This window comes from Protopterus annectens, chromosome 5.part0 (assembly GCF_019279795.1).
Source record: "Protopterus annectens isolate FY-2018-M chromosome 5.part0, PAN1.0, whole genome shotgun sequence".
Taxonomy (NCBI): domain Eukaryota; kingdom Metazoa; phylum Chordata; order Ceratodontiformes; family Protopteridae; genus Protopterus; species Protopterus annectens.
The window spans coordinates 465,185,964-465,213,072 of record NC_056735.1 but is presented as its reverse complement, the minus strand read 5'-3'; the positions used below and the strand labels follow the sequence as shown (position 1 = coordinate 465,213,072).

At 38.2% G+C, this 27,109-nt stretch overlaps 1 protein-coding gene across 9 annotated transcripts in view; it reads left to right on the top strand.

Annotated features, from left to right (window-relative positions):
* Window positions 1-27,109, top strand: part of DMD (dystrophin) — a 9,298,038-nt gene that overhangs the window by 2,559,514 nt on the left and 6,711,415 nt on the right. For all 9 annotated transcript variants that reach the window (XM_044072398.1, XM_044072396.1, XM_044072400.1 and 6 more), the window contains one exon: window positions 3,948-4,071. In XM_044072398.1, the coding sequence (XP_043928333.1) occupies window positions 3,948-4,071 (124 nt within the window). The remainder of the gene's footprint in view (window positions 1-3,947; window positions 4,072-27,109) is intronic.

Here is a 27,109-nt window from a genome sequence, read left to right as displayed (position 1 = left end):
TGAAAATAATCTGCCAAGTATGGCTGCAGCAATATTAAATCAAGATTTATTTTTATTTCTTTTAAATGTATCAATATCCGTCCTGTCATAAACATAGTTTACATGCATTTTAAGCATTTATTTAACCTCTTCATTATAGCAATCTCAGTCCTATTTAATTTGCTGTTTCTTATAATAATTCTTCATTGCTTCATTCCGTAATAATGTGCGTCAGCCACCAGTATTGTTTATCTGTATTCTCCCACAACTTTTACCACAGTTTTCTGATGTCAGTTTCATTAACAACCTCTTTCATTATTTTAAAAACTCTAACACCAAAATTATCATATTTCATTTAATTCATACTTATTCTTATTATATTATTATATTCTGGTTGAAAAACAACATGGATTACATTTTTGGTTTGACATTTTCAGATTTCCAGTGTATTTAAGTTTTTTGTTTTCTCTTTAGATTATGTGTTGTTATACTTGAGTAGAAGAAATGTAGATGTGCTGCTGCTGCAAAAGAAATTATTCTTACAAGTTAAGTTAAAGTCAGCGGTGTTCCCGTGTATCGGTGACAGTGCTCCTATTGGACCTATTTTAAAACCAAACACAAGATATAAACAAAGAATAAGCAAAAAGATCAATCTTAGTTGTATTTATTTATTTTTTTGTTATTCCTGTACCCTGCAGCTGACCATTGGCTGCCACAAGTGCCTCTCCTAATTCACCAGCCTACCAGGCTGTCCAGTCCACACCTTACTTATTCTGACTCATGCTCATGGTCTGTGATGAGATAGAGATGTCCTGGCACACTGTCATGTTGCTGCTGCATTTTTTCCTACTTCTCTGTGCATGCCTCATTAACACTGTGGGAGTGGGATGTGCAGTGGACAGAGTTCACCAAATCACACCTCATTTCTTTGAGGGCCTTATTGGCAAGCCACCACACTAACATCAAAAAGCTCTTCAAAGTGATTTTCCCCAGCCTTTGCCAGAGAAATGCAACTGTGTTGTGTGCCCACACACACTTGTCCCTCTAAGGATGGGCATGACTGTCCTCCCTGCTAGCACCTCAGATGACCAGTCCAGTTATCAAAATCAAGTTACTTGTGTTGCAGTCAGGGCTTTACCTTTCTGCATAACAGCACAAATGATTACCTTTATTAGGTTTAATGTTATCTCTGCTGTCATGTAACTCCATTGCTTTTCAAACAGTATTATTTGCAAAATGCCGTTGGTGAGGGAAGTCATTCAGTTATGTCAACTAACTTCACTCTGCTTAAATGTATTATGTAATTAGTTATTTAGTTAATTAATCTTAGTTTACCAGCAAAGCCCAACTAGGATAAATCCCTTTATAAGAATCAACGTCATATTTTCTGAATACTTCTGTGATACATACCAGATTAATGTGGTAAACTTTTAGTAAATGCTTTTATTATAGCACACCAGGCTCTGTTTTTAATTTCAGGATTGTATAAATGAACCTTCTCATGAGTATCAGTCAGAAACCTCAGTTGGGTTTACAGAAAGTATGTCTCATTGAACAATAGGAACTCATGATTTTTCACATTCATAACACTTAGGACACAAAATAATATGTGAATCAACTATACAGTTTGTTTTCTAAATAGTAAATGCTGCATAGTAACACTTGTTATTTCAATGCAATTAATTAACATATTTATTTAGTACTTGTCTTTTGCAATCTTAACCTCATCATTCAGTGGAGGTATATTTTCTCTAATCTTATTAACTTCACAAAATTCTTTTACATAATACTAAAATTATGTAATGCTCATTTACATTAAAAATAAATAAATATATATGTGTGTGTGTGTATATATATATATATATATATATATATATATATATACACACACACACACACACACACACACAAACACACACATCAATATATAGGTTCAGTTGCCATTTATTTATTCCTTATAGCTAGTGCAAACAGTTTTCATGAGAAATTGAATTCTCACATAATAATAAAACTGTATACATCATCAGCACATGTAGCAAACTTTGTTCAATTGTTTTTATAATTATACTATGAAAAAATTTTATTTTTTTATTTTTTCTACATGATATCCATTATGTTTCTGGTATGTCAAGTCTGTTTTTCAGGAATAGCAATTTCACAAGTTTTTGTCTTATGACAGATGTGCAGTGTGAACTGTTATAATTTATTAGATTTTTTTGTCCAAAATTCTGACTATGACTGCTTTTTATTTAATCAAATCCTGATCTGTTTCACTTAGCATAGGACTTTTTTAAACATTTGTGCTGCTATAAATACTTTTAGATAATGAAAAAAAGGTATCCAGTATCAATCCAATCCCTAAGGTAAAGCACATGAGTGCATTAAATCTTCTGTTTTTGTAATGGACTCCTTTACTTACATAACTGAGGGTCTCAGTGCAAGAGAAAAACATCCAGAAACAGCAACAATACCATATCTATACTCATTCAAAAGACGCAATCAAAGAGACAGTGTAAATGCATATAATTTTAGTTAATTTTATTGTCCCATATTAGTCTGTCATCTGGTAGGATGACACACACACACACACACACACGCACACACACACACATGTGTGTGTGTATAGTTATATAGTTATATAAATAGAGTGAGCGAGTGTGGTAGTTATATACAATTTTATAGATATACATACACACAGTGTGTGTGTGTGTGTGTGTGTGTGTGTGTGTGTGTGTGTGTGTGTGTGTGTGTGTGTGTGTGTTTATGTGTATGTGTGTATCCATATGTAACACAAAATATTATCTTGACTTTCTGTTGGAAGAGTTACCACATTTTGTTTGCATTTGTTTTACCTCACCATCTTGTGAGCACTTTCAAAGATGTAAATAACTACAACTTTCATAAATTGCCTTATTTATATTTTTCTCCAGTAATCCCTAATAATATACTGTTGAGCAAAGTGGGTGCAATGTATATCTCTATCAACAAAAGGTTTTGGAAAGTATAATTCTTTTTTCTCATTTTTCCTAAACCTGGTAGAAAACATTGTAAAGTTATGATTTCACATTTTATATATTACCAAAGCCTGCATTCAGTCCTTCTGCCTTTTGTATTTATATCCTAATTTAGGCATATTAATAATCCTTAAAGATGCATTTTCTTTACTGATTATATTGTATACACAGGGCAATGCAATAAAACCTACTCCATGAGTGATGGTTTATTGTAAATTCAACCACATAGATTTTTGCTCCCATTTTCTGCAATTTTCACTGGAAATCAAATAAAAAGTACATATTGTTACTTGGAAAGGCTGAAAGAAAGCTGCTGGTAACAAGCTTTCTCCTCCTAAATATTCTGGAGATTATCACCATCGAACTGACTCTGGGTGGGAAATGGATTTGTCACATCCTACTATGAAATAGAATATAATGCATGAACATGTCCTCATATTGTAGCATGCAACTTCTCCTCTATATCCACACTAATACAGTAGTACAGTTAGGTGCTCTATGTACAAAATGTCTTCATCTTCATGTAATATGAAGGAAGACGCCAAATCTCTCTTCTAAATGCATTGCCAGGGGCATGTGGCATCATTGTGAAGCAATGGACAGAGATGGTAACACTATCAGTACAACTGGTGCAGTGAAATAAATAAAACAAGCTACTGAAGAAAACAAAGTCTCACATCATGATATAAATGTGTGGTTCGCCTACTTTTCTTTCTTGATTTGTAAGGATTAAATGAATGTAGTCTAATAATTTGCTACTAAAGATAAGTCTGGTAACAATAATATGTCTAAAGTCAACATTTTGTAGAGTGTTTCTGTTTGTTAATATTTAAAAAAGTTATTTACAGTGAAAATGAACCCTACCTAATACTAAATAATTATATGTGTAATGTACATTTACAGTACACACACACCTTGTGAATGTAAATATTTTCTTCTCCACTTTGTTACCAGGCTTGATGCTGACACAACTGAACTCCACAGCTGGATGACTCGATCTGAAGCCATACTCCAAAGTCCAGAATTTGCCATTCACCGCAAAGAAGGGAACCTCTTTGATCTTACAGAAAGAGTTAATGTAAGCTGTGTGGCATTACCTCAGAAAATGGTGCAAATGAAAGCATTAAAATAAATTGTAACCTAAAATAATGTGATAGACGTGAGTAGCAGTTCTTTGTGCTCTTCACTTGAAGTAGCCAAAAACATTTTCACAACACTGTACTCTTTTTCATTTAGTGATGATAATTCATTTATTTTTATTTATGGACAGTCAGTCAATTACTGAATCTTTCTCCTCTTTCTCGAAGTGCAGACCTTCAAATGCCTCTTCCTCTCTCCTCTTGACGTCTCAAGGTGTGCACCTTAAAATGCATCGTCTTTTTCTTTTCCCCACTTTCTGTCTTAAAGTGAACACCTTCAAATGCATCCTCCTCTTTCCTGTTCTGTATCAAAATGCACACCTTGAAAGGAAAAAAATAACACCGACGGCATGTGCTTTTCAATGTCATTATTCTAGCAGTAGAGGATATTTTTAGCATTACCATATGAAGACTACTTTGTAATCATTTGCTTACTGTCTGTCTCTTCTTAACAACAGGTATGCCTTGAACAAAAAAAAATACTGTCCTACCTTGCTAGAGCTAGCAAATTGTGCAAAACTAATTAAAGGTGAAATGCCTTTGTAAATGGTTAAGGAAGGAAGAGGTTATCAGGAGGCCAAAATACATATTCTATTTAGGCAAAAAACTGATTCATTTTCAATAAAGTGCCATTTTAGGGGTGGTATCTAGAAGTCTTTTCTCAGAACTAAGCTGAACGTTTGGTAGAAAGCAATACAACCTCTATTCTAAATACTTGTATGTGTTGTATATGTTGAGTCAATTCAGTCCGTATTCCATGCAGAAAAGTATCCATGTCATTAAACTATATAAGTTACCACATAATTAGATTCATGTGTTTATTTTTTTGACAAACAGAAATTGCTAAATTCATACTGATATTTTTGTAATAATGACCTCATCTGACACATTTTGCAGATAGCACTGGGTCTTAAGCTGCATATTGATATTTTTAATACCTTTATCATTAAACTGTTATAACTGAAAACCTTCCTGACTACTGCAGGCAGAATTACATAATCCACCACACACTTTGAAAGTGCTACCTTATAAAGAATTATTGAGAGTCAGCAGGTTATGTAATGATGAAATGGGCCTAGAAAAGGAAATAATAAAAACATGTATTCATTTCAAGCAAAGGGGGTATGATGAAAATGCTATTTTAGATGCCCTTCATAAAATAATAGATACCAGATTACTTCACAGTAGGCCTTTAGTAAATAAGATAAATAAAAATAATAGAGAATTTAACATTGTGCAGGAGTGTAGAAAGTCTATTTTGTTACTGTATATAATATCTTAAGTGAGAAAATTATTGATGCCATTATAGCAATAACCCATGCCTGGGTGTGGGTAATGTGGGATTTACCCATGGTTGGCGTGGTTTGGTCCTGAGGGCAAAGTCCGAGGGACCAAACAAAGACAACCGTGGGTAAATCCTGCATTACCCACACCCAGAAGTGGGTTATTGCTATTATACTATGACATTATTTAAGAAAAGAAATAATTACTTTTCTTAAATAATGGCATTGTATAATGCCTCTTTGCTGCACTTCCGCAGCTGTCTGGTATCTGCAGCAGTTCTGATGTACTATGCATGCTTACGCAGTACACCAGAGCTGTGGCCAAAAGCAATGGAGAAAGCAAGATCTCCGTTGCTTTTTACTGTTTCACTATGTTAAATGGGTTTAACATAGCGAGACAGCTTTAAAATAAGCAACAGAGATGTCCGTTGCTTATTTTAAAGCTGTCTCGCTATGTTAAACCCATTTAACATAGCGAAACAGTAAAAAGCAATGGAGATCTTGCTTTCCCATTGCTTTTTTTTTTTTTTAAATCTGTCTCGCTATGTTAAACGGGTTTAACATAGCGAGACAGCTTTAAAATAAGCAACGGAGATCTCCGTTGCTTATTTTAAAGCTGTCTTGCTATGTTAAACCCATTTAAAATAGCGAGACAGGTTTAAAAAAAAAGCAATGGAGAAAGCAAGATCTCTGTTGCTTTTTACACACTGTGTCGCTATGTTAAAGGAGTTTAACATAGCGAGACAGCTTTAAAAAAAGCAACGGAGATCTCCGTTGCTTTTTTTTAAACCTGTGTCACTATGTTAAACTCTTTTAATATAGTGAGACAATGTTTTAAAAGAGACTTATACTAATGGAAAAAGTCTGGGCGACCGGACATTTTTCCATTAGTATAAGTCGATTTACAACGTGCACGCTGGCCAATCAGCATGTACGTTTTGGAATATTAATGGGGGGTCATGGTATAGTAGGTATTATTGGCCCTACTTAATTAATACAGGTAAAAAATCTTTGTAGAACTGTAAATATCTCTTTCAAGAGAAGTAGACATATCATGGATATGGTGGTACACAATGGATTTGTTTCACCTTGTAAAAATTTAAATCTGCAGGTTTTGGAATGCGGCACCTTCCCTTGTGGAAGATGTTCGGTTTATTGCAATATCACCAAATGCTTTGAAAAAATAAATGGTGGAAAATTCTGTTCCACTTCTGCATTCTCGTGTATAACTAAATCAGTGGTATATGCATTGTCTTGCCCCTGTAACTGGTTTTATATAGGGCAGACTAAAAAAATATTCAGGTTACGGTTGCAAGAACACATTAGAGACATAAAAAATAATAATGCTGTGAGCCCTATAGCTTTACATTTTTTTTACTTGTCATAGCAGTGACATTTCACTGTTAAAAGCTTGTATTTTGGAACATATATCAGAAACAGATGAAGTGTTAATAAAAAAGAAATTATTGTGTAAAGAGACTTTATATATTTTAAAATTTAATACATTATCTCCAGCAGGTCTAAATAGTGAATGTTTGTTTTTTTTTATAGAATTACATAATTATTTGTTACAACCATACTGGAATACTACATGTAAGCTTCTTACTTAGTGAACTTATCTGGCTTTTAATTGATTGGTCTTTCAGATGTTATATATTCTGTACAAGCCATTCTTGACAGTACACTACATGAGTATCCAGACTTAGTGATATAAACAAAACAGAATTACTGTATAGACTGTTTAGACAGCTTTCTGGCACATACTGTAAGACATTGTTTCTTAGCAGATAAGGTCATTGAATCCATAATTATATTGAAGCTGAATGCCATCTGTTGGAGACAGCTGTGCCTGGGTTATGGCACAGATGATCAAGACAAAGCTAGAAAGTCTATGTGCTGGAGACTGAGAGTTAAAATGTGATTTTCCCCCTGAAAATTATTACATATCTCCTCAAACCAAAAATAAAGTATAATAGAATAAAATACTGAAAACCTACTGATCTCTTTCAGAAAACTGAATATATGAGTTTGGAAAATGCTTTAAAAACAGTTACATATGATTTTGTACTAGGCATTAGACAATGAGCATGGTTATAACTCAGGAGTAGAAATTACTCATACAATAATTAATATCAGTGGTACTTAATGTAATATTATAAGAAATTACTATACAGTGACTTTTTCCTCTGCAGAGCATGGGGATTTTATAACAAACATTTGGTGTATTAAATATCAATAAGAATACATCCTCTGTGTGATATTTTAACTACCCAGATATCAGGTGGGTAAACTATGCAACATCAGATAAATATTCTCAAATGATAATTGGCTATGTTAACACAACGACTTAAAAATGAAGTATGAAGTCCATTCAAGGATGGCAATGTCATTGATATCACAACAGCGTGCCTGGAGTACTGTACTGCACCTTTGGCAAAAGGCTTAAAAGCCTTTATGTTTCCCACATAAAGTTCTACTACCTAATTACAAAGATCATAATGCCATCATCTTTAGCATGTGCATAAAATAAAACTCCATCATAAATAAATCTTCCTTTAGTACATTACCAGTGGAAATGGTGGTGCAATAAATGATATAAGCATGAAAACAGACTTGTTACTATCCCTAAGGACTGAAAGAAATCTGTTCAACACACTATTAGTGATATTTATGGTATTGTTAACATATGCATTAATAAACATATACCAGGAAGGCACAAATATATTCAAAAATTCAAGAGAAAACATGTTACTGGAATTACATCATTTATATAATATGTACAACATAAAAAGAGATACTACGTAGTTTTTGAAATTATCCTAATCTTAAAAACTGAGAGGGAAAATTGAACTTGTGGCAGTTTATGAATAAACAAATAAGTGATCACCAACCCACGGGATATAATGAATGCACTTGAATTAAAACTCTTTTCTTACATTGCAATAAGTAAAGCAACATATCAGATCACTAAAAAGACAAAGCAAATATCCATTGCATAACTAAAGGCAAAATGACTACAGACTCAAGTATGAAAAAACCCCCCTCAAGTTCCATAGGCAAAGACAAATGCATTGTGATTATCTATACAGAATCAGGGGAACTATCATTACCTTCTTTCGGTTGTTCCCATTAGGGGTCGGCACAGCGGATCATCTGTTTCCATTTCTTCCTGTCCTCTGCATCTTGCTCTGTCACACCAACCACCTGCATGTCCTCTCTCACCACATCCATAAACCTTATCTTAGGCCTTCCTCTTTTCCTGTTACCTGGTAGCTTCATCCTTAGCATCTTTTTCCCAATATACTCAGCATTCCTCCTCCGCACATGTCCAAACCAACATAATCTTGCCTCTCTGGCTTTGTCTCCAGACCTTCCAACCTGGGCTGACCCTCTAATATACTTATTCCTAATCCTGTCCATCCTCTTCACACCCAGTGCAAATCTTAACATTTTCAACTCTGCCACATCCAGCTCTAACGCCTGCCTTTTTGTCAATGCCACTGTCTCCAACCCATATAACATAGCTGGTCTCACTACCCTCTTGTAGACCTTCCCTTTCACTCTTACTGGTACTCGTCTGTCACAAATCACTCCTGACACTCTTCTCCACCCAATAAATCCTGCCTGTACTCTCTTCTTCACCTTTTTTTCACACTCACCATTACAATGAACTATTGATCCCAAGTATTTAAACTCATCCACCTTTGCCACCTCTACTCCTTGCATCCTCACATTTCCTCTATCCTCCCTCTCATTCACATGCATAGATTCTGTCTTAGTCATGCTGACCTTCATTCCTCTTCTCTTTAGAGCATATCTCCATCTCTCCATGGTCTCCTCCACCTGTTCCCTACTCTCACTACAGATCACAATGTCATCTGCAAACATCATAGTCCACAGGGACTCCAATCTGATCTTGTTTGTCAACCTGTCCATCGCCATTGCAAATAAGAAAGGGCTCAGAGCTGATCCTTGATGTAATCCCACCTCCACCTTAAATGCATCCATCACTCCCACCGCAGACCTTACCACTGTCAGACTACCCTCGTACATATCCTGTACCACTCTTACATACTTCTTTGACACTCCCGACTTCCTCATACAATACCACAACTCCTCTCTAGGCACGCTGTCATATGCTTTCTCTAAGTCTACAAAAACACAATGCAACTCCTTCTGACCTTCTCTGTACTTCTCCATCAACACTCTCAGAGCAAACATCACATCTGTAGTGCTCTTTCCGGGCATGAAACCATACTGCTAATCATTAATCATCACCTCCCTTCTTAACCTAGCTTCCACTACTCTTTCCCATAATGTCATGTTGTGACTGATCAATTTAATCCCTCTGTAGTTACTACAGCTCTGCACATCATCCTTATTCTTAAAAATTGGTACCAAAACACTTTTTCTCCACTCCTCAGGCATCCTCTCACTTTCCAAGATTTCATTATACAATCTGGTTAGAAACTCCACTGCCATTTCAGCTAAACACCTCCATGCTTTTACAGGTATGTCATCTGGACCAACAGCCTTTCCATTCTTCATCCTCTTTATAGCTATCCTTACTTTCTCCTTGCTAATCCATTGCACTTCCTGATTCACTATCCCCACATCATCCAACCTTCTCTCCCTCTCATTCTCTTCATTCATCAGTCCCTCAAAGTACTATTTCCATCTGCTCAGCACACTCTCCTCGCATGTTTCCCTCATTATCCTTTATCACCTTTACCTGCTGCACATCTTTCCTAGCTTGGTCCCTCTGTCTAGCTGATTGGTACAGGTCCTTTTCTCCCTCCTTAGTGTCCAACCTTTCATACAACTCTTCATATGCCTTATCCTTAGCCTTCATCGCCTCTCTCTTTGCCATGCACCTCATCTCCTTATACTCCTGTCTACTTTCTTCATCTCTCTGAAAATCCCACTTCTTCTTTGCCAATCTCTTTCTCTGTATACTCTCCTGTAATTCCTCATTCCACCACCAAGTCCCTTTGTCGTCCTTCCTCTGTCCAGATGTCATCCCAAGCACCTTTCTAGCAGTCTCCCTTACTAGCTCTGCTGTAGTTATCCAGCTATTTTGTAACTCTTCACTGCCACCCAGTGATGTCTTAACTCTTCCCTGAACTCCACCTCACAATTACCCTTTTTCAAGAATCAAGGGAACTATAGTTATTCTAATTGTAATTTTCATGTCTGTTCATTTCAGGAAGATCAGTGTGCTACTTTATACTACACTGATTATTATGGAATGCAGTACTAAATTGTATTGCCTACAAACAAGATACCAGAAAGACTGTGATGTATCTTTAAGTCAGATTCTAACATAGTTCATTTTGAAATTTTATTTTTGGGACATTTTTCTGGGGACTTAACATAAAGACAAGGTGATATTCTGTTAAATATCACTAGCACAGAGAGTGTCACATACATTACACACCACCTCCTGATACTATGGGATACATTTTCACCTGCAGTAATAACAGGAGTTATTATTAACTTCCTTCAAAAGCTGTCTGGATATGCAATGATTAAGAAGTCACTCCCTAAGGATCCATGAATTAAAACATCTAGGCTATGAGGCCTTATCCAAAAACTAGAACACTGCACCATCACCAACACCACAAACTTCAGCAAACACTACACAGGGTGGCAGATTGGCATAATGGTTAAGGTGTTTACCTTAAAAATGTGCTTCTGAGTGCAGATCCTAAGCCCTTCTATCCCACAACATATACTGTTTGGCAAAGTAATATTTTGGAAGTAAGATATGTTATAAGGCATTCAGATATCATCCTTCATAGGCTGGATATAAACAAGGGGACAGCTGGCTGCCTTTCTGTAGCCAGGATTGGGGAGGTTATGAAGGATTCCTTCCATCCTGACAAATAAAACTGTGAGCTAGTGATGATCCATATCAGTGTGAATAATTTTAAGTGTGTCACACAATGGGAGCTTGACAGACCTTCATATGAATGTGTGCAGCATTTAGAATCATGCCTAGATTAACAAAATATGATAAATGGCTTTAATAATTGTGATATTATCTATTGTCATTCAGCTACAGCTAGGAGCTGTAATAGTTATGGTGTTGTGGTGTTCTTATACTTGGTGGCTTTGCAGTTGCCTGCCCATACTGTATATTTAATCTGTGACAATCCTCCCAGTCTAGTGTCATTAGTTCATTCAATCTACTAGAGAACATTTGTGAAGGCCAAACCGCTCATATTCTTAACCTTGAATTCACTTCTGTTCCAGCTTTCTCCATTTCCATTTTACTGAAAAAAATTTCTAAGCTTGTTTCCTCCCTTTCCTGTAACAACAAACTAAAACAATGAGTGAGAAGATCACATCAGAAGCAAATGAACACCTGATGTTCATAGGGATCATTTGCATATATCCCATGTGCCTCTGAGGGGTGGGAGGTTGGCATAATAGTTAAGGTGTTTACCTTACAGACACAAGGTGCAGGGTTTGATTCTCACATGGGATACTTGGCTAGACTTAAAATGGACCACAAGGGCACTTAGCCTAGTACTAATCTATGAACCTATGATACAAGAGGTTTGGGAGGACACTTATTGGAAGTTCTAGCTTTGCTGGAGTTTTCATTTTGTTTTTACTGATTGGTTTTTCAGTGACCTTCTCACTCATTGTTTTAGTTTGTTGCTTGGGATATTTTTTCAGTGACCCTAATGATAATGGCCATCAGATGGGTATAACAGCCCTGTGTTTCTAACGCTTAGTCAAACACTCTGCTTGTGCCGTGCTGATGAGGTCATAACAAGGCCGAAATATGCATATTCACAGCTAGTGGGGTTTGGCTGTATTGGCCTGAAATTGTCCATTAAAACAACAAAACAAGTCATGGGCATTCAGAATTGCCAATTAGCTGAAACACCTAATGTCCATTAGGATCATTTGCATATATCCCATGTGCCTCTGATACAAGAGGTTTGGGAAGTCACTTACTGGAAGTTCTAGCTTTGCTGGAGTTTTCATTTTGATTTTTCCCTTTCCAGTAACAAGTCTAGTCCAGATACAGATTTGCTGTACCCAGGACTGTTTGTAAGCTCCTGAGCCCCCCTCCCGCCACTTAACTAGGGTTAAATTATTCATAGCGCCATAAAGTCTGTTCTTCAAATTTTCCCTTGCAGCTTTTTAGTTTTAGCACTCAAATTGTTTCTTTCAGCTTAGCACTTGGTCAGAACTCATTGTAAGCACTAAATTAGCTGCAAATTACTACTGCACTCAACTTTCCTCACTTGTCTATAGGAAAACAATTTTTAGTACTTAATAAATAAGCACTTATCCAAGCATGTCTAAAGGTCAGCTCCCGGTGTTTTCTCCTGTCTACTTGATGAATTTGGGCATCTTGGGGCAATGCAGCAATTGCCTTATGTAGACAGACAACCCTCTCCTCCTACCACCCAACAATACGACCTGTGAGTGATGCACTTATATAGCCAAACTGGAAGCAAAGCTCTCTTCACTGAAGACTGGACTAGACAGTCAAGAGTAGAAGGTAAACACTTGCACCACACCACACTCATCACATAGTCCCTCAAAATCTACACCACCAAAACACACACACACACACACACACACACACACACACACACACACACACACACACACACACACACACACACACACACACACACACACACCACACATAGACACACACACACAAGCACAAAACATATACCTACATTCGCGGAGGCTCTCAATAAAAATCTGCCCAAACAACCAAGACCTCCAAAGCAGAAATGCAAGCAACCTCCACCCCCCCAAAACAAACCAAATGACACATAGCCCACATACTCAGTGAGCCACACAACTACAGCCCATAAGGCATAACGTACTCAACACTCTAGTCATAGGTGACTCTATAGTCAGGCACACTGATGTTCCACTCACCAGGATAAACAAGGAGAAAGTTACTGTCAGCTGCCTGTCACGTGCCAGGATCTGCCCCATAATGCACACACTCAGGTCACTCCACAACAAGTAAAAATATGACTCTGTCATTGTCCATGTTGGTGTGAATGACCTGAGATGTATCTCCCTGGACTACATGAAAAGAGACGTGGAGGAGCTCTCCGATCTTGTAGCCCAGGCAGATATGACCTTAGCCCCAAGTAGTATCCTGCCATCACCCAGAATGATACCACAGTATAAGGACAAAATGATTGACTTCAACAATTGGCTAAGCTTCTGGTGTCATTCTTAGGGAATCCAGTATCTGTCTGCCTGGGATGACATGATGGAAAGACCACAATGCTTTGCCAGAGATGGCCTGCACCTGTCGCCCTTGGGATTCTGGATACTGGCAAACATGATGGAAAGACCACAATGCTTTGCCAGAGATGGCCTGCACCTGTCGCCCTTGGGATTCTGGATACTGGCAAAGGCTCTTGCCACCCCTATAGTGCCTTTTTTAGGCAAGGTTCAAATGAAAAAGTTACCACTGTAACAGGTACAAGCATGAAAAATCTGAGGGTAATGCTACTCAATGCTAGAAATCTAAACCTCAAAATGCACTCACTCGAGGCACTCCTTAAAATGGAGAACATCAACATCTGTGCAGTGACAGAGACCTTATTCAAAGCTGCAGAGAGCACCCCTGCATTACCGGGCTATAATTCATACCACACCTTTCAGCCACCTAACCTGGACCAAAACACTAAAGGTGGAGGTGTGTCCATATTCATTAAGGATGTCCATACCTCCAAGCTAGTTGCTCAGCTAATGCATCCGAGATTATCCAAGTTCAACTAACTCTGGGCAAGATCACAATCATTGTTCCCCTCTACTCATCACTCATTAGACCCATTATAGAGTACAACACCCCTTTTGGTATGTACCTTACAAGACATCTACAACAACTGGAAAGGCTGCAGAAATACCTCACAAAGAGGATTACTGGCTTCAAACAGATGCCCTACTCAGACCTTCTCAAAAAACTCCAGCTTTACTCCATCATATATCACCTACTTACTTACAAAGCTATGTCAAACCCAGAGATGTTGGACATGCTCCACTTAAAGAAATCCCAATCCCTCCGAGTTACACACTCTAGGGACCTAAATCTTGTCACCACAATAAACAAAACATGCTGGAGGGATAGATTCCTGTCCCAGAAACTTCTCATACTCTGGAACAGATTACCTATCTATGTCAAACAGAGCTCCTCATTAACACTCTTCAAGAAAAAAATCTTAATGATTGGATGGGTAATAGGAAATTCACCCCAGGGATCACTTCTGTGGCTCTGCTTAACAGGGGCACAGGAAAATAATTTTCTTGGGTGGCGAAAGCCAGGGTACCTTTTTTGGCTAGGCTTGTATAGGCCCTAGGGCCAATAGCGTAGTACCTACCTATGAACCTATGTTGAATCTAATGTCTATCTACTTGGGATGCGATGGATAACTAACTAACTTTGCTTTACCAGTAATGGTCTGCACTTCTGTTTTCATGACTTTTGCATTATGGGTAAGACATTTGCTGCCACCAATGTGCATAATGTGCATTTTTCAGAAGAGTGAGTTTCCTAGATATTCTGACCTAGTAAGATGGCTCTACCTAATGTAAGAAGTCTCAGCAAAGACAGGTATGAGTCTGAGGCCTTGCTACAACTCAAACATATACATATACAAAGTTGGAGAAGCATGGTTACATGGTAACTACAGCACTCCATCTTTTACTGGGTTCAGTTTATATCACACTTTCATGCATATGAGCAATTTGTAGGGGAGTACCAGTCTTTGTCAGAGACCCCCTTACTTCTCAGCAAATTTTTCATGAACCAAAATTTGAACTTCACTGTCACTTAAGGAAGTCTATCCATTATCTATGCAGACCAAGATAGCTATATCAGCCGTCCAGTTGATATATCTATAAATCCTATTCTAGTTATCCTGAGAAATTTCAATAATTCATTAGTAAAATGGATTCCTTAGCCTAAAACAGGGGAACATGTCCAATGGATCCTTGACTTTAAAAAATCAACCTAACTAGAAGAATTAGTAAACATACTACACAGGGGATATACTAATCTTTTTACCGTACTTTTCAATATTTCATCAGCTTTGTCAACATCTTACTTCAGAAAAGTCTAAGCCGATAGTGATCCCTAAACTACTATTTATGCTTTAGAAGTTTAACAAATACCTTACCTAGTGACTTCAGTAAATTCTACTGCAGTCCTCAGCAGACTGAGTCCATAGCTAGAGCTTCAGCCTTTGCATCTATGTTTTTTCCCACTTCAGTACAGGTTTGGATAAACCTGTACTGATATGTGGCACATAACATGAGGGTAAATCCTTATGGAGGAACCATGTATAAATAAATTTTACATCAAAGGAAGACAACACTAAGTGCTTATAAGAGATCATACATAACTCCCATGGAGATGGTGTTGAGAAGTACTAACAATGAACTCAAAGGCTCAGATAGGCAATTGAAATCATATTTGTATTCACAATGGCCACTGACACTAAAAGCAACTACAGATCATTTTAACTACATGTATGCCTAAATATATTTATATATATATATATATATATATATATATATATATATATATATATATATATATATAGATAGATAGATAAATATATGTATGCATATATGGACGGTGCAGTGGTGTAGCGGTTATTGCTGTCACCTCACAGGAAGAGGTTCTCTGGTTCGATTCTTGGCTGGGGCTGCCTTCTGTATGGAGTCTGCATGTCCTCTCCGCATTTATATGGGTTTCCTCAGAGTGCTCCGGTTTCTTGCCACATTCCAAAGACATGCAGTAGGTTAATTGGACAGTCTAAATTTGTGCTAGGTGTGAGTGTGTGGTGCACCCACTGAGGAGGTTTGGGCCTTGAGCCAGCAACTCGACTCCATAAAATCCATCCCAGCTATGCAAACAATGAGTGCTGAAGGGGACTCCTTGCCCAATCCCAATGTCCTGTATGCATGGGAGTGAATCCAGGATATATGTATATATATATATATATATATATATATATATATATATATGGATCCGAATCCACTATCACTGAACACACTTTAGCAAAAGCGCTTTCACCGAAAGTGTTAAACAAAACAAAAAAACATTAAATTAATGTTTTTGCAGGGGGGGGGCAAGCCCCTGCACCCCGCATGAGGGGGGCTGTGCCCTCCAGACCCCTCCTACTTTAATATTCTCACTCCAAGATCGAACTACAGTGGGGAAAAGGGAATTTTCCTTATCTGTACCGTAGTACGACCTCTGCAACAGGCATACTTACACGAAAGTGCTTCTTCGTTGAAAAGCACTTTCGCATATGTATGCCCGGCCGTTAGTGATTCGGTGAAAATGTTATTCAGGGATCAGTACGGATACCGTATGCATATATATATATATATATATATATATGTGTGTGTACATAAGTAAGTAAACATTGACCACCAAAAGTTTCGAACTGCAAAAGCATTAAAATAATTCTGAATGCACACATCCCTGAACCACCAAATCCCTAATATCACCTACATCAAAAAAAGAAACAAAACACCCAACTGTATAAAAATACATAATAAGTATTTTATGCAGGAGTGTATGCCCCTTGTATCTGCCCATTTAGGGACACCCCTCTCCCATGAGGCTTAAATATAGCTACTCCATTTTTGCATAAACCCAAAAAACACAGAAACTCTTTCTCAGTGCAAAAGTAGTCCTGGCACCACACTGAATCACAATACACACACGCGCGCGCACACAAACACACAGACACACACACACACACACACACACAGAACTGTCAACTGTATTACATTCAGTGATATGTGAGGTCTGCACACCTAATTCTTTTCATTTACTTACCTTCAAAACACACTTGATAAATACATTGTTTGACATTGGTAAATGAGCAGATACATACATATGTATGTGTGTGTGGATATATATATATATATATATATATATATATATATATATATATATATATATATATATATATATATATATATATATATATATATGTGTGTGTGTGTGTGTGTGTGTATGTGTGTGTGTATATATATGTGTGTGTATATATCTATATCAATATCTATATATATATATATATATATATATATATATATATATATATATGGGAATTAACAAATATTAACATGGGCTTATGGCATTCAGACTTCTTTTAAGGCAGTAAGTTGTAAGCTTGACAAACAAACCTGGAAACCTGTAAATTATTTTTATTTGACTCTATAAAAATTTCTACTGCTTCATCAGTTTTGTGCAGTTCCTTTTTATATAAATGTTATATAGCACATTAAGGCCATATGTACAAAAAAAACTGAATATGCAAACTGAATACCTGCACACATCATGACCAAAGAATATGGGCTGTTGGACAAGAAGATGTACTTAACATGACATGCAGGTAATGTCTTACCATCTGTGATGAGTGAACGTCAGAGTACACATGCCTTTTATATGTCGCAGGTAATGGCTCACATGACGATATCTCTATGTTAATAGGAGGATAAAGTCAGACCAGTAATTAACACAATTCTCTTGAGAAACATTTAAGTATGCTTTGTTTGTGTTAGATAGCAAGATCATAATGTGTTTTTATAAGATTTAGTTGTGCGATTGCAATGGTAGAATATTCGGAAACATTCTGAGTTTATTGTGCTTTCTTATCATCAAGCACATACTGCTGGGAAATTAAATTACTTTTAGCTTTTTAGCCAATGGTTTTTCAAATGAGAGTCTGGTGCTTTGCTTTCCTGTCTTTCCAGCCTTTTTTAAATAACATTGTCATTATGGCATTCGTCTGTTTACTGTGCCCACATTACACAGTATGAAAATGTCTTACACATTCAGTGGACTGTTTTCATAAAAAAATATGACATGCTTTTGTAGTTGTATTTTTGGGAAAATAATATTGATTGAAATTCCCAAAAATTGTTTGGAGTCTTAAAGGACTGATGTGTGATTCAAGCATCATTCCAAAGCTCTGCCCTATTCACAAAGGGACCTATGTGCATTCAAGTCACCATGTAAACAACTGCATGGCCACAGCCACTGTCTGGTGAAGTGACATTTCATACTCACACTATAGACAAATGGAGAAGGGAAGGGCTCATCCCCCAAGCACTGAACTACAGGAAGAAGCTTATTAATAATGTTTAGCCACAGTTTTCTACACTAACATTCTGAAACATATTGCTGTCTGTGTCTTCTACCACATTCTGCATTCTGATTTCAGATTTACAATAAGATGTTAAACTAAGACTTAAATGCATCTGAGATGCAGGTCCTACCTTTTTCTTAACCAGAATTAAGAAAAGGGAACATCCATTTCAGGTTCATTGACTTGTTACTTGCTGTGTAAGCTGAATATATGCTGCTAAGGAAAAATATCTCATCGTTCTATACTTCTGATAGTAAACTGAGGTACATATGATCATAGGATTATAGGAGGTTACTGGGCTATCAATCCAGAGGTCATTTCAAGACTAGCCATTTCATCCCAATGTAATACCATAGACAATCTAGCCAGTTCCCAGGATTGTATTTAGTAATGACTGCCCATGTCCAGGAGGGTTGTGGGCACTATCCTTGGTAAGAATATATGGTGCCCCATCTACTCATCCAGGTTCCTTTTGAATAGTGTCATAGAGTTGCTTTGCTTCACATTAATTGGCAACCTATTCCATAGATGCAGCAGCTGCTGTGAGACAAATCTTTCCCTCCAGCATGTTCTATTCAAATTGAAGGCCATATTTAGGTCCCTGGAATGGTATCTCTAGTCCTATTTAATTTACAGATGTGCAGCAAATTCATTAGGTTTGGGTCGGAGCTTGGTCTGTAAGCCTGGCCTAAGTTTCCTCTAAGAAGTCTATATGATTCTGAGTATAGTGACAGGGACATTAATAAGTCTGTGTAAGGCATGTGCTGGAGTCCCTTGATCATCTTTGTTAGAAACCTATGAGGTCTCTCCGGTTGCTGCATTTGCTTTGTTTGGTACATGCTGAAATAGGCGTTATACTCAATCATGGGCCTGATTTTTGATGAGTATAGAGGAGTAATAACCTCCTTTGCTCTAGAGATGATGACTTTGCTAATCAAGTGTGCTATGTATAAAGCCTCCCTTGCTACAGTAGACACATGGTGGTCAAAGTTAAGGTCACAGTCTACTTGTGATCCCAGATGTCTTACCACTTGTTAGATACATAGGGTTGTTAATTTGATAATGTGAAGGGCCATTGTTTTTACTGAAGGGAATGATGATACATTTCTTTAAATTCATTTTGAGACCATGACTGAGACACCAGTCTTTGGTCTGTGTAAGACCCTCCTGAAGTATACTGATATAATTTGGGGATTCAATAACTGCACCCAGTTTGCAGTCATCCACAAACTTGGTCAGCCACAGCCCCTTAGTTTTGGCCTGAACTTCTGAGAAGTATATACCATACAGTAGAGGGCTTTGCATTGGCCCTTGCGGTATCCCACTGGTAACAAATCTTCTTGTTCATGTGGAGTCACCCACTTTAATAATGTGTGACTGGTTTGTGAGCCAGCTGGCAACCCATCTTACAACAAATGGGTTTACATTCAGTTTGCTAATTTTATCGGTAATACGTGAATGTGAGATTGTGTCAAAGGCCTTTGCCAAGTTGAGGTATGCTGTGTGCACAGAATTGCCCCTGTCAGTGACCCTGGTCACTTTTTCAAAGAAATCCACCAGGTTTAGCAGGCAGAACCTGTCCTTGATGAAGCTGAATTGGATCGGATCCAGGGTTTGGAGGTCACCTATATCTTTATTTACAAGGTCCATGATGGTAGATTCCATGGCTTTACAGATGAGGCTGGTCACACGTTTGGGTCTAGAATTCCCTGAGTCTGTTGCTAAGCCACCTTTGTGGAGGAGAATAATTGATGCTGTTCTCCGTTCCGCAGGAACAAAGCCTGTGGTTAGACTATGACTGAATAGGGTACTTAATGGTGATGCTAGTTCATGTTTTAGTTTGTTTAGAAAACAATAAACTAATATAAAACAAAATGAAGGCCACAGCTCCAAAGGTAAAAGGCTTTAATATGTGAGTGCTTTTGTTCACTCAGTTCAAATGAACTTCTTCAGACAAAGTAAACCACAATAACCCCTCCTTATATAGCCATCTAATCACTTGACAAATATAACATGCATTACATTACCAGTGCACACAGTAAAAAAAATCCTTGTTTTTAAAATAGCATATTACTATGTTGCAAACAATATAAATAATATTTGTTAAGGGCAGATCCTGCCTCTTAAACCTGGTTGACTTCTTTGAAACAGTCACCAAGGCCATTGATGAGGGGAAGGTGGTCCACACAGCCTACCTGGACCTCGCAAAAGCCTTCGATACAATACCCCACTTGGGCATTATAGATAAGCTCACCAGCTTAAATATAAACCCCTATGTCACTAGATGGGTTGCAAACTGGCTCAAGGACAGAACCCACATGGTTAGAATTGCTGGAGCCATGTCAGACTCCAAACCAGTTACAAGTGGCGTCCCACAAGGCTCAGTCCTGGGACCTCTCTTGTTTGGTATATATTTCTCGGAGGTACAGGCCAACACGGAAGGACTGTGGCTGACCAAGTTCACAGATGACTGCAAACTGGGTGCCATAATTGACTCTCCAGCTGACACAAGCATCCTCTAAAAGGGCCTCATAGAAACAGACAACTGGTGCCAGAGCCATGGCTTCAAGCTAAACACCAAAAAGTGTATAGTCATCCCCTTTGGCAAAAACAAAGTGCCCACAAATTACCACATAGGTGGTAATCCATTAAGTACAGAAGAAGTAATTAGGGACCTGGGGACCCAAGCTGATAGTAATCTCTCATTTGACAACCACGTGGCCAAAGTGGTTAGAAAAACATTTTATATAGCCCACCTAATCATGAAGGGATTCACATCTAGATCAGGGGAGGTCATCGTGCCTCTTTAAACATCCCTCATCAGGCCCATAATTGAGTACAATGCCCCTTTTGGGATGTACCTTACCAGACACCTGCAGCAACTGGAAAGACCCCAAAAGTACCTCACCAAGAGGATCAAAGGGCTCAAACAGATGCTATATGCTGCCCGGTTAAAGAAACTCCAGCTCTACCAGTGGCATACCGCCTGCTCAGATGCGATCTGTGCCTGACGTATAAAGCCATGTCCAACCCGGAATTAATGGACATGCTGCACCTCAGAAAATCCAAATCCCATCGAGCTACGTGCTCGAGAGACTTGAACCTTAGCACTGAAATAAATAGGACATGCTGGAGGGACAGATTCATAACCCAGAGGCTCCCTTCACTCTGGAATAAAATCCCAGTCCAGGTTAGGCAGAGTCCCTCATTGACTCTCTTCAAGAGGAATCTTGATGAGTGGATGGGAGATCATAGGTTGACCCCGGGTATCACTTCTCTGTCACTGTTAGACAGAGGCACAGTATACTAACCTCGAAAAAAGGGCATAGCAAAATTAATTAAAAATGGGTGGCAAAAGTCAAACACACTCTGGCTAGGCTTATAAATGCCCTAGGGCAGATAGCCTAGTATGAACCTATGAACCTATAATAAAAATAGTAACCTGCATCCAACCTAACTTAAAACTAAATATAGGTATACACAATATTAAAAAGCATTCCTTATGAAAAATTAATAGACTAAAGCAGTCAATGGGCCAGGCTTTTGAGTTTTAATAAACACTTAACAGAACATTGATCATTGAGCCCTGGGTAACTATGGGCATTTAAGGTTAGTTGCCACTACAGCTCTTGTCTTTCAGGCAAGAGGGACATTATCCACCTGTAGTGTGCCCCATTACTTGGTCAATCACTCTAAATTTAAAATGGTGCCCGGGGTTATCCTTACTATGACTGACCAAAGCATTATTTTCCTTGTGCCTACTTATACTATAGACATGTTCGTAAATCCTTTCTTTTATTTTACGGTCAGTTTTACCAATATAGAAACCCAGACATAATTGGCATTTTGCTAAACAGACTACACTCTTAGAGTTGCAGTCAAACATAGCTGTAGCTGAAAAATGTCTGCTCCCGATGGTGTGTTTCTTACCTATATCTATGTATTTACAGTAGGGACATATATTACATTTCCCCATACCAGGGTTTATGTTATACAATTTTTGTACTTTTTCTAAAATATTGTTTAGATTTGCTCCTTTATTATAGTCTGCTCTTGGGAGGACACCTAATTTAGTTCTAAAGTCTGTCCTCCATTAAAATACACCCGTTTTTTATCACTATACTTCTAATGGATTCACCATGGAGTGTGTAAGTAGTAATTAAGCTAACTATGCAACTATTTTTATTACTATTATCATTATTGTTAGCTCCCATATTTATTTCAATGGTATTTCCCTCAAGAGTAGTTGGACTCAAAATACAGTCTAGTATGCTAGGTACCTCCAAGTTGTTGTTGTGTCTTTTGGCTTTTCCCAGTTAGGGGTCGCCACAGTGGAACTCCGGTCCACTAATGATTGGCAGTTGAGTTTTACGTACCGAGTTGCCAGCCCTGATGCACAACCTTCAATGAAGGAACGCCCATTCACGCATGTATCCACGCAGAAGACGCTCTAGCTGAGTGTTGAACCGGACAGCGTCTTACAGTGAGGCAACAACGCTACCGCAGTAGCACCACTGCGGAGTCATGCTAGGTACCTGCAAGATAGGAGAAAAATAGCCATCCCTTCTTTTCGTTTGAACTTCTACTATTAATTCTTGTAATAAAGTTTCAGGGAAACCTCTCCTTTTAAACATTTGCTTCCTTTTATTACATGCTAGTAAAAATTCTGCCTCTAATGTAATCATCTGTGCTGCCCTCAACAATTGACCTTTAACTATAGATCTCTTCTGGTTATGGGTGATGGCTAGTAAAATGTAGAAATGAATATGAATAATTAACTAGTCTGGAGGTGAATTTATCTCTAATATAGATAAAAAAATGCCTTCTTTGGTTCTCACATGCTCATTTTGTGGACTGATTGTGTGGAAGGCATTGTAGCCTTGTAAGGCTGGGGTACTGTCTGAGGCCTTGAACCAGGTTTCCGTGACTGCACAGACATCTACATCCTCTAGTAATAGAAGTGCTTCCAGGATGTGTAATTTTTGGTTTAAGCTTCTCACGTTTAGCAGCATAACTCTTATTTTGGTATGGTTGACAGTTTTCATGTTGGCAGTTTTGTTTTTGAGACCTTTCCTAAAAAAAGCACTATGGAAAAGGCAAGAGTCTTTGCCAGCAGCCGAAAGCTTAATGGCAGGTACAAACTGTCTGTGGCAAAGCAGTGAGGTTTGTTGACCATGTCATCCCAAGCAGACAGAAACTGGATCTCCTTTGAATGACACCAAAAATTAAGCCAATTATTGAAACTGATCATTTTTTTGTTTATATTGTGGCATAATTCTAGGTGAGGTTAATATGCTGCTCAAGGCTATGGACATACCTGCCTGAGACACATACAGAGAGCTCAGTCATTTCTCTTCATATAGTCCAGTGAGGTATGTCTCAGGTTGTTCACTCCAATATGAAGTATGACAGAGTCATAAAGGTACTTGTTGCCAAGAGACCTGAGTGCATGAGTGATCTGCTGAGTCCTGGCACCAGACAGGCAGCTGACCAAGACTTTCTCTTTATCTAACCTGGTGAGAGGGACATCTGTGTGTCTTGCTATGGAGTCTCCCATGACAAGAACATTTGGTTTTGAGCGTTACGTCATAAGGGCTTGGTAGGTGAGACACTGGTGATGCTGTGTGTCTTGGGTACTGTGTGAATTGTGTTAGTTGTAGCAATCTTTTGTTTTGGAGGTCTCTGGTGTTTTGGTAAATTTTTTGAGTACCTCCATGTATGTTGATATGTGTTGGATATGTGCTATGTTTGTGAGTTGTGGTACTATGTGTGTGAGTAGTGGTGGGTGAGTTAACAACCTCTTCAGTGTTACTGTTTTGAGTGCAAGAGAGCAGGGATTCAAGATTCTTGGGGTAGATGCATCTCCGCACTTTGTACTAGAGTAAGTTATTAGTAAAAGGCTGACAGTGTGCATGAGGCAGTTACTACACTGTCTCAAGATACCCAAGTCAGCAAGGATAGTAGAAAACAATGCAGACATACCACCATAGACACAATAAAATCTGTGATTTAATAAAACTCTTAAAAGACAAAACAAACAAAGAGAACGTAGGATAATCACTTTTGGTAAAACCTTCTTCAGATCATTTATTCACTCCCATCATAACTTTTAAACAGTGTTCAACCAATCATGCTGTTCAGGGGTGGTTTCTCTTCCATGGCTAATGGAGACAGGTCCCTGTGGTGGTAGTCCTCCAAAGTTACAAGTAGCAGGCATACGTTCTGCTTATTCCCTCTTCCTGTTTCTACTTTTTATGTTTATGCTCCTTTCTTACAGAGATACCATTCCATCAAGGCCCGGTGGTTTATCTGCCCTCATTTCCATAATCCACTTGGTCTCTTCCACCTCTGTTCTGTTTCTCATGTCATCTCCCCTTGGGCTTTCATTCAGCTTCATTAGAGCCATAAATTTGAAACTGTGATTTTCTTCTGCCCTAATATGCTGATGCAGGGCATTTGTAGCTACTTGATTTCTTCTTATGTCTGACAGATGGCATAAAATCCGTTCCTTAAAAGCCCTATTTGTTTTACCTACATAGTAGGAAGAACATGCCTCGCAGATGGCTAAATATACAATGTTCTTGCTGGTACATGTGGCATAACCTTGAAAGGAATAACTCTTCTTGGTGACTGGGTGTTCAAATATATTATGTATCCGTATAAAAGGGCATGCTTTGCAAAAACCACATTTCCAGGTACCTTTACATTGGCTTCATGTACTATACCTGCTAATAGTAAGGCCATCATGTTGACACAGTAAGTGCTTCAGATTCTTCTTCTTCTGAAATGCAAAACTAGTTTTATCCCCCACTATGTTTTGTAATTTCTCAGCAGAAGTTAAGACTGGCCACAACTTCCTAATAGTATTACAAATGAATCCATTATCCATGCTGTAAGTCAGTGTGCACCTCAAATTAGCTGAAGACCTATTATCTTGTGGTTGTCTGGTCTCTTCACACCTCCTATTAGAATATAGAGGTTACGTCTTCTGAGTTGAGTTGCATAGCATCTTCGCTACTCATTCTGGTATCTTCTTCCTTATATCCTCTTCTCTTAAGGGTGTTCACAAGAGTTTCTTTTTCTTTTAAGAATATGTCCCTAGAACAAAATTTGGAGAAACATGTGGCCTGATTTGCCACTAAGTTCCAAAAGATGTGCCTTGGGTGCATGCTGGTCTGATGTAGCAAATGATTTCACCATGTAGGTTTCCTGAAAATCATGGTTTTTATCCCATTACGTGGGGTCAGGCAAAGTTTCACATCAAGGAACTCTATTTCCCTTTCAGAGAATTTTAAGTCAAATCTCAAAAAACTGGTTGTGTGAGAGATAAAAGTGACAAATTCCCGTAGACTAGTGGCATCTCATTTCCATAGGTGAAAGACATCATCCACAAATCTCATGTAGAAAATGATATGATCTTTCCACAAGTTGTGTACATCCAGAAAGTACAAAGACATATCTGGCAATAAGATTACAAACTGGGAGCTTCCAAAAAACTGTAAGTTGCCTAAATAAACTGGGAGTAAATCTCTTCGTTAACCAACTGGATTGCCAACTTGGATTACAGACAGGACTAAGGAAATCAAAATAGGGGAAGTTACCACTACAAACATGCCAGTCACCAGTGGAGTCCTCAGTGTTCTGTGCTGCAACCTCTACTGTTGGGCATCTACTTTTCTGAAGTAAAAGACAATACCAGAGGGGTCTGTCTAACTAAGACTGCAGATGACTGCAAACTAGTAACAGTCATTGAATCTTCAAATTACTTATCCATCCTGCAGGAATGTCTAACTCAAATGAATAACTGGTGCCAAAATCAAAGACTGGAACTAAATGCCAAAAAGTGCATTACTTTATCTTTTGAAAAGTCATCTAACCCAGGGAATTACCACATTTAAAATATAACCCTACATGTTCACCCAGTTGTTTGGGATTTGACTCAAACAATGGACCTAACTTTTGACCAACATATGTCCGTTGTAAGAATGCCCCTCTATATTTTACAGCTTTGAATCAAAGGCATCATGTCTAGATCTAGGGATATCATTGTCCCCCTTTGCCCAGTCCTCATTAGGCCAACCACTGAGTATAATACCCCCTTTGCCTTGTATCTGTTAGGACACATGACACAACAGGAATGCCCACACAGATAGCTTACTAAAAGCATACAAGTCCTAAACGTGTCCTACATGGACCAACTCAAAGCCCTGTCACTATACTCAATATCCTACAGCCTGCTAAGAGGTGACCAATGTCTGCCATATACGGCATTCTCCAACTCAATATTGATAGATTTACTGAATATCGGCAAGCCAAATGGCATCAGAAATTCTCAGTCTAGGAATCTAAACCTCTTCTACAACATGAACAGAATGGTTTTGTTGGGAGAGGTATAATTCAAAGAGGATACTGCTGCTCTGTGACAGACTCTTCATTCATGCAAATCAATGTTTGTTCCTACTTGTATTCAAGCACAACTTAGATCTACATGTTGGAAACAGAAAATTTACCCTAGGACTGCCCCCTAT